The 8,885-nt window shown below is 56.8% G+C and overlaps 1 protein-coding gene across 3 annotated transcripts in view; it reads right to left on the bottom strand.

Moving 5' to 3' along the window:
- LOC125449551 (E3 ubiquitin-protein ligase DTX4-like) overlaps positions 1-7,018 on the bottom strand; it is a 40,491-nt gene extending 33,473 nt beyond the window's left edge. For 2 of the 3 annotated variants that reach the window (XM_059642828.1, XM_059642829.1), the window contains exon 1: positions 6,612-7,016. In XM_059642828.1, the coding sequence (XP_059498811.1) occupies positions 6,612-6,837 (226 nt within the window). In that variant the 5' untranslated portion in view covers positions 6,838-7,016. Of the gene's footprint in view, positions 1-6,611 lie in introns of all 3 variants that reach the window. The other variant, XM_059642831.1, reaches the window with a different exon arrangement.
- Positions 7,019-8,885: the final 1,867 nt, after the last annotated feature.

Genomic DNA, 8,885 nt, shown 5'->3' with positions numbered 1-8,885 from the left:
CACTAGGCTAGGATTGGAGCCTAGGGTTTTCCTGCTTTATGTGCTCTCGGGCTGTACCACACTGGGGCATGACCAGGACAGGCCTGATTAAAGCCTGGTCCTTTCCTGCGTCCCAAGGCCTATGTCACTGTGAATGAGTGTGTCCATGCATCTTACTCTGTGTTTGTGTGTGCACATGCACATATGTGTTAGTGTGTGTGTGTGTGTGTGAACACGTGTGTGAGTGTGTGAGAGTGAATGAGCAAGCGTGTGCGCGTGTGTGTATGTGAGTGTGCATGTGAGAGAGTGGGAGTTAGCAAACGAGTGAGCGTGTGCGTGTGTGTGAGTGAGAGAGAGAGAGAGAGAGTGAGTGAGTGAGTGAGTGAGTGAGTGAGTGAGTGAGTGAGTGTGTGTGTGTGTGTGAGAGTTAGCGAGAGAGTGTGTGTGTGTGGGAGAGTGAGTGAGTGTTAGCGAGCAAGCGCGTGTGTGTGAGTGAGAGAGTGTGTGTGTGAGAGTGAGTGAGAGTTAGCGAGTGAGTGAGTGTGTGTGTGAGAGAGCGAGAGTGAGTGTGTGTGAGTGTGTGAGAGTTAGCGAGCGAGTGAGCATGTGAGTGAGTGAGAGTTAGCGAGCACATGAGTGTGTGTGTGTGTGTGTGTGTGAACATGTGTGTGAGAGTGAGTGAGCAAGCCTGTGTGTGTGTGCGCACGCGCGTGCTTTGATTCAATTGCAACTTTGCTGTCACTGAGGTTGTGATCAGGCTTAACTCAGTGCTAGGCCGGGATTGGAGCCTGGGCCTTTCCTGCTGTGTATGTCTGAGGGCCCCTTACCACACCGAGGTGTGATCAGGCTGAACTCAGCGCTGGGCCGGGATTGGAGCCCGGGCCTTTCCTGCTGTGTATGCTTCAGGCTGGGCTCAGCACTGGGCCGGGATTGGAGCCTGGGCCTCCCCTGCTGTGTATGTCTGAGGGCCCCATACCACACCGGGGTGTGATCAGGCTGAACTCAGCGCTGGGCCGGGATTGGAGCCTGGGCCTTTCCTGTTGTGTATGCCTCAGGCTGGACTCAGCGCTCGGCCAGGATTGGAGCCTGGGCGTTTCCTGCTGTGTATGTCTAAGGGCCCCATACCACACCGGGGTGTGATCAGGCTGGACTCAGCGCTGGGCTGGGATTGGAGCCTGGGCATTTCCTGCTGTGTATGTCTGAGGGCCCCATACCACACCGGGGTGTGATCAGGCTGAACTCAGCTCAGGATTGGAGCCTGGGCCTTTCCTGCTGTGTATGCCTCAGGCTAGACTCAGCGCTGGGCCGGGATTGGAGCCTGGGCCTTTCCTGTTCCCTGAACAGTGATGATATGCAGCAGTCTGGACTCTGCAGCAATCCTCCTGTTGTGTAGCCCTCCCCCAGCTCAGTAGCTGTCTGTTTGCGAGAAAAAGTTGGCAGGAAAGGGGGCCTTCAGATGAAGCACAGGCAGAAAAGGGGTCAGGACAATGAATGAGGAGCTGGTATTGTGCCTGCTTCAATAGGCCACAGTAGGGGGTGGGAGACGAGACCCTTTCCAGCCTCCTCACAAACTGCATTCCTGCTTTACACATCTCGATCGAGGCCCCTTCACAGAAAATAAATCCACATCGCTGAAAGAAAGGGATGACCAGATCCGAGCCCAGCATCACACCCTGCCCCCTCTCAAAGCCTATACAATCACTCCCTGTCTGGAACCGTTCCTCAGACAACATCGATCAGTCTCTCAGGGAATGCAGCAGGGAGAACGGGACTAGGGATTTGCCCTGTAGGTGGAAAGCAGGGGGTGGGGGAGAGAAACAGAGAGGTGCGAAGGAAATAATTCTGTTTTGGACACTGCCAAGAATTAATAGGGTCAATGAGAGGGAGTGTGTGTGTGTGTGTGTGTGTGTGTGTGTGAGAGAGAGAGAGACAGACAGAGAGTGAAAAAGACAGAGAGAGACAAAAAAGCAAAACTTCAGAGAGCGAGAGTGAGCAAGAAATGGGTAGAGAGTAAGAGATAATGGGAACTGCAGATGCTGGAGAATCCAAGATAATAAAATGTGAGGCTGGATGAACACAGCAGGCCCAGCAGCATCTCAGGAGCACAAAAGCAGGTTTTTCGGGCCTAGACCTGTGAGCAGAAAAGGGGGATGGGGAGAGGGTGCTGAAATAAATACGGAGAGAGGGGGAGGCGGATCAAAGGTGGAGGGTGAAATTGCAGTGCGAGAGAGATTCCCTGAGGTTTGTCCAGAGGGAGGAGGGTAACTTCTTCAGGTTAGGCATCCCTGCAAGAGGCTTCGCATGATCTCCCCATCCCCCTTTTTTGATGAAGGGTCTAGGCCCGAAACGTCAGCCTTTGGGCTCCTGAGATGCTTCTTGGCCTGCTGTTCATCCAACTCCACACTTTGTTATCTTGGGTAGAGAGTGATTCACTTTTAGATTTTGCCAGGAATTGACAAGACTATCAGTTAAAGGAGCAGACTGAGACTATTTGGCCCATCAAGTCTATTCCACCACTCGATCATGGCTGATGTATTTCTCAAACCAATTGTCCTGCTGTCTCCCTGGAACCCTTGAACCCCTCACTCATCAAGAGCATATCTATCTCTGTCTCAACGACACTTAATGACTTGGTCTCCACAGCCCTCTGTAGCATTCAGTTCCACAGAGTCACCACCCTCTGGCTCAAGAAATTCCTCCTCATCTCAGTTCGAAATGGTCATCCCTTTACTCTGAGGCTGTGCCGTTGTGTCTAAGTCTGTCTGACAGATGGAAATATCTTCTCCACATCCACTCTGTCTACACCTCTCAACATTCTGTAAGCTTAAAGGTGCAAGATTTAAAAAGGACATGAGCGTCAACATTTATCTTAGAAGAGAGTGTTGTTCATGTGTGGAATGAACAGCCAGAGGAAGGGGTACATGCAGGTAAAGTTATAGTGTTTAAAAGATATTTAGACAAGTACTTGAATAAGAAATGTTCGGAGGGATGTGGGCCAAGCACGGGTAAGTGGAAAGAGCTTATTTTGGGATTATGGTTAGCATGGGCTGTTTGGACAGGAGGCTGTGAGATTCAAGAGGGTTTCACCCTCCGACAGTGCCCGCTCGCTCAGCACTGACCCTCCAACAGTGCCCGCTCCCTCAGCACTGACCGACCGACTGTGCCCACTCCCTCAGCACTGACCCTCCGACAGTGCCCGCTCCCTCAGCACTGACCCTCCGACAGTGCCCACTCCCTCAGCACTGACCCACCCGACAGTGCCCGCTCTCTCAGCACTGACCCCCTGACATTACGGCGTCCCTCAGGGGTTGCGTGGGAGGTGTTGGGGGACAGATGGGGGAGTGGGTGGGTAACGAAATAAAAGAATACAGAAATCCAGTGTAGAGGGAGCACCAGAGGCTGCGCAGAGAGTTACTGGTTCGTTGTTGCTTGGATCGCAATCCCAGCTGGAGGCTGGGCTTTACAGTATGTGAGAAACTGTCTGCATTTAAAATCCCTAAAAGCTCCAGACTCGATGGAGATACTCGATTATAATAACTGGAACTAGAAATTACCAAGGAGAGAGGCTCTTAAACACAGGACAGGCCTGAGTCCCTCTTATGGTACGGTGAGAGTTTATAAGGCCCGAAACGTCAGCCTTCCTGCTCCTCTGATTCTGCTGGGCCTGTTGTGTTCATCCAGCTCTACACCTTGTTATCTCAGATTCTCCAGCATCAGCAGTTCCTACTATCTCTGAGAGATTATAGTCCTTGGCTCCAAGCCCATTCCCCCACAATGTGTGCTTTGAAACATCCGCCCCTTCCAGGAATGGCACTGCACACCCTCTGGAGTTGAATTGCAAGTCTCCTGGCCTAGAGGCAAGCTCACTACCACTGCTGCAATGCGTTATTCAGCAGATACTCAAATCCCATCAATGGGAATCACACTGCAAGTCAATATAAGAGGGGTTTTGTGCCAAAATGGAACAGGCTGTGTGGGTTTGTGGGGTGTGGTGGATGGGGTGTTTGAGTGTGCGGGAGAGGGCTGTGTGTTGGGGGGAAAGGGTTGTGTGTATGTTTGGTGCAGTGACGTGTTTAAGTAGGGGGGCAACGTGTGTGTGTGCAGGGGGAAGAAGGGAGGTTTGTGGGGGTCGGGGGAGGTGTGGGTGGGTGGGTGGGTGGGTGGGGGGGAGAGGGGAGGTGTGGGTGGGTGGGTGGGGGGGAGAGGGGAGGTGTGGGTGGGGGGGAGAGGGGAGGTGTGGGTGGGTGGGTGGGGGGGAGAGGGGAGGTTTGTGTGGGTTGGGGGAGAGGGGAGGTGTGTGTGTGTTGGGGGGTTGAGAGGAGGTGAGTGTGGATGGGGGGTTGAGAGGAGGTGAGTGTGGATGGGGGGTAGAGAGGAGGTGAGTGTGGATGGGGGTAGAGAGGAGGTGAGTGTGGATGGGGGGAGAGGGGAGGTGTGTGTGGGTGGGGGGGAGGTGTGTGTGGGTGGGGGGAGGTGTGTGTGGGTGGGGGGGAGGTGTGGGTGGGGGGAGGGGGGAAGTGTGTCTGCGTGGGGGTGAAGAGGGGAGGTGTGTGTGTGTGCGTGGGGGGGGGAAGAGGGGAGGTGTGTGTGTGTGCGTGGGGGGGAAGAGGGGAGGTGTGTGTGTGGGGGGGTGAGGGGGGGAGGTGTGTGTGTGTGCGTGGGGGGGGAAGAGGGGAGGTGTGTGTGTGTGTGTGGGGGGGGAGGGGTGAGGTGTGTGTGTGGGGGGGGTGAGGGGGGGAGGTGTGTGTGTGGAGGGGTGAGGTGTGTGTGTGGGGGGGTGAGGGGGTGAGGTGTGTGTGGGGGGGTGAGGGGGGGAGGTGTGTGTGTGGGGGGGTGAGGGGGGAGGTGTGTGTGTGTGTGTGTGTGTGTGTGTGTGTGGGTGAGAAGGGAGGTGTGTGTGTGTGTGGGGGTGAGAAGGGAGGTGTGTGTGTGTGGGGGGGAGAAGGGAGGTGTGTGTGGGGGTGAGAGGGGAGGTGTGTGTGTGTGGGGGGGAGAAGGGAGGTGTGTGTGGGGGTGAGAGGGGAGGTGTGTGTGTGTGGGGGGGAGAAGGGAGGTGTGTGTGGGGGTGAGAGGGGAGGTGTGTGTGTGAGGGAGGGGGAGGGGGAGGTGTGTGTGTTGGGGGGTTGAGAGGAGGTGAGTGTGGATGGGGGGAGAGGGGAGGTGTGTGTGGGTGGGGGGGAAGGTGTGGGTGGGTTGGGGGGGGGAAGGTGTGGGTGGGTGGGAGGGAGAGGGGAGGTGTGTGTGGGTGGGGAGGAGAGGGGAGGTGTGTGGGTGGGGAGGAGAGGGGAGGTGTGTGCGTGGGGGGAAGAGGGGAGGTGTGTGTGTGCGTGGGGGGGAAGAGGGGAGGTGTGTGTGCGCGTGGTGGGGAAGAGGGGAGGTGTGTGCGCGCGTGGGAGGGGAGAGGGGAGGTGTGTGTGGGTGGGAGGGGAGAGGGGAGGTGTGTGTGGGTGGGGGGGGAGGGGAGGTGTGTGTGTGGCGGGGGTGATGGGAGGTGTGTGCATGGGGGAGAGAAAGTGTGTGTGTGTGTGCGTATGTGTGTGGAGGGTGCAGAGAGGGGTTGTGTGGGTGGGGGAGAGAGGGGTTGTGTGGGTGGGGGAGAGAGGGGAGGTGTGTGTGGAGGTGGGAGGGGAGGGGGAGGTGTGTGTGTTTGGGGGGGGTGAGAGGAGGTGAGTGTGGATGGGGGGAGAGGGGACGTGTGTGTGGGTGGGGGGGAAGGTGTGGGTGGGTGGGGGGGAGTGGGGAGGTGTGTGTGTGTGTCAGGGGGGAGAGGGGAGGTGTGTGCATGGGGAAGAGAAAGTGTGTGTGTGTGTGTGTGTGGTGGGTGCTGAGAGGGGTTGTGTGGGTGGGGGGGAGGGGGGAGGTGTGTGTGTGTGGAGGGGGAGAGGGGAGGTGTGTATGTGTGGGAGAGAGAGAAGGGGTTTGTTTGTGTGTGTGTGTGTGTGTGTGTGTGTGTGTGTGTGTGTGTGTGTGTGGGAGGGGGGGGTGGCGGGAAGGTGTGCCTGTGTGGGGAGGGGAGAGGAGAGGTGTGTGTGTTGGGGGGAGAGGCGAGGTGTGTGTGTGCGTGTGTCGGGGGGGGGAGGGAGGGTGTGTGTCTGCAGGGGTGAGAGGGGAGGTGTGTGTGGGGGTGAGAGGAGAGGCGTGTGTGTGTGTGTGTGTGTGTGTGTGTGTGTGTGTTGGGGTGAGAGGGGAGGTGTGTGTGTGTGTCAGGGGAGAAGGGAGGTGTGTGTGGGGTGAGAGGGGAGGTGTGTGTGTGTGTGTGTGTTGGGGTGAGAGGGGAGGTGTGTGTGGGGGGGAGAAGGGAGGTGTGTGTGGGGTGAGAGGGGAGGTGTGTGTGTGCGGGGGTGAGATGGGAGGTATGTGTGTGTGTGTGTGTGTGTGTGTGTGGGGGGGGTGGAGAAGGGAGGTGTGTGTAGGGGGGGCGAAGGTGTGTGTGTGGTTGGGGGTGAGGGGAGGTGTGTGTTGGGGGGGTCAGAGAGACAGACAGACACTGTGTGTGTGTGTGTGTTGGGAAGGTAAGGGAGGTGTATACGCACAGGGTAGCCCCCCCCCTCCCCTTATACCCTGAGGTCCCCCCGTTGCCCCTTCCCCCCTCCAACTCCTCCCCCCTCCCTCCCCGGCCCGGGGTCCCTTACCGGTATCCTGCCGGAATTGGTGCATGGATTGCAGGTCGATGATGTAAGGTGAGAGCCGGGGGTCCAGGCGCCCGAGGACCACACCTCCCCTGGCCGCGGTCCCGGTGGAACGGAGCAGCATCTCGATGTGGTGGCACACCGCCGCGCTGTACGGTCTCCAGCGTCCGTGCTCGCTGAGCCATTCCCAAACCACCGAGCAGCACCGAGCCCTGGTGTCCCCGATCATCCCTGCACAGGCACAATCTCAACCCCGCAAACACATTTGCAAATAAAGCACACACTCCCCCTCAAAACCTAACCTTGGAGAGAGACAGAAAGAGAGAGAGAGAGAGAGAGACACCCTGTGTCTCGACAGCTTTACATTTGTCTCCCTCACTGCTCTGGGTCAGCTCCCAATGAATGAGCTTCCCCTTCCTGCTCTCCCTCCTACCCTCACCCGCCCCCCAATCCCTTCCATCCAAGATAAATCCCTATGCCCAGGGTAGGGGGAGGAGGTCTGCTCAGAGGGGTCGGTACTGGGGCAATGCTGCATTATCCCCCCCCCCCCCACCCCTCAGCTGGCAGGAGAGGTCTCCCCAGGGTGGGGGTGGAGGTCTGCTCAGAGGGGTGGGTACTGGGGCAATGCTGCATTATCCCCCCAACCCCTCAGCTGGCGGGAGAAGTCTCCCCAGGGTGGGGGGAGGTGGTCTGCTCAGAGGGGTGGGTACTGGGGCAATGCTGCATTATCCCCCCCCCCCCTCAGCTGGCAGGAGAGGTCTCCCCAGGGTGGAAGGAGGAGTTCTGCTCAGAGGGGTGGGCACAGGGGTGATGCTGCATTATCCCCCCCCCCCCGATAGATGGCAGAAGATGACCCCCCAGGGTGGGGAATTGGGGGTGTGGGGTGGCATATACCAGCAGTTTGCGGCGGTGCTGAATGTCCTGTCCTGGGTTCCTGGTTACTTCCCAACCAATCGAGCCCCTGAGAGACCTCTGCCCAGAGCTTGCGCGTCTTTCTAGAGCAAGGGGTCGGCCCCGACCCTGTGCTGCAGACTGGCGCATGCCAAAGCCCCGGACTGCCAGCCGAGGGACCCTCCCGAGCCCGGGGCTAGGAGAGGTTAGCAAAGACCACCTCCTCAGGTCTTCCAGCCTAAAGTAAATGGGGACCTTTTCAGTGATTGGGACCCTCCGGGAGCCTCCCAATGTATGGGAGCACGAGTATTGTATGTGTGAGAGAGGTTTGCTATGGAGGATGGAGTTGAACTCCCATGTTTTGTTTGCCTACTGGATATGATACTGTGCAGAACAAGACAAATGCACAAAAAGACTTGTTAAGAATAAAGTATCAGAGATAATGGGAACTGCAGATGCTGGAGAATTCCAAGATAATAAAATGTGAGGCTGGATGAACACAGCAGGCCAAGCAGCATCTCAGGAGCACAAAAGCTAGCTTTTGTGCTCCTGAGATGCTGCTTGGCCTGCTGTGTTCATCCAGCCTCACATTTTATTATCTTGTTAAGAATAAAGTATGTTTTTGATTTTTGTTTTAAAATTAAGCAGACTCTCATTGTTTTTAACCAGGGGGAGAAGGATGCAGAGACCGAGGTCGGGGGTCGGCGGGGTGTGCCCTGGAAAGGATTGGATCTGAGAGCTATCAATCATGGGGATGGGGGTTGGGGAGTACATAAGAGCCTGGGGGCTGGGGGGAGTACATCAGGCCTTGTGGTCAGGGCAGCTGTCTATCAGAGTCTGAGGGTGGGGGAGGGTCGCAGTCTATCAGAATCGGAGGGAGGGGGAGTACGTCAGAGTCTCAGGGTGGGGGGAGCTGTCCATTAGAGTTTGGAGGTGGACGGGGGAGAGGAGTCTATCAGGAGTGTGTCCCATCTTCCTGTTCTCTGTGATCCTACGAGGCCAATGACCCCATTCTCCAGGAACCACACCCCCTCAACATCACACCATTCTGCACCCCCCCCCAACCCTAAAAAGAGCTAGCCTGGAATTTGCACAGTATGGAAAGCCTTGTGTATGACCCAACCTTCCCATTCTTGTCCTGTTTCCTGCACTCGGACCCCTTGTCCAGAGTGTTTCGCCTGGCCACGTACATAGTTCACAAATGTGATTAAGTATTCCTGACTCCACACCTTTTTGGGATGCAGAGCTTCAGTTATGGAGTCACAGAGATCCACAGCACAGAAAAAGGCCAGTGTGTGCCAGGCACAAACATGCACGTAACTATTCTGAGACAACAAGGTTTGGAGCTGGATGAACACAGCAGGCCAAGCAGCATCAGAGGAGCAG

Source organism: Stegostoma tigrinum, chromosome 46 (assembly GCF_030684315.1).
Source record: "Stegostoma tigrinum isolate sSteTig4 chromosome 46, sSteTig4.hap1, whole genome shotgun sequence".
Lineage (NCBI taxonomy): Eukaryota > Metazoa > Chordata > Chondrichthyes > Orectolobiformes > Stegostomatidae > Stegostoma > Stegostoma tigrinum.
This window is presented reverse-complemented; position numbering and strand designations above follow the sequence as displayed.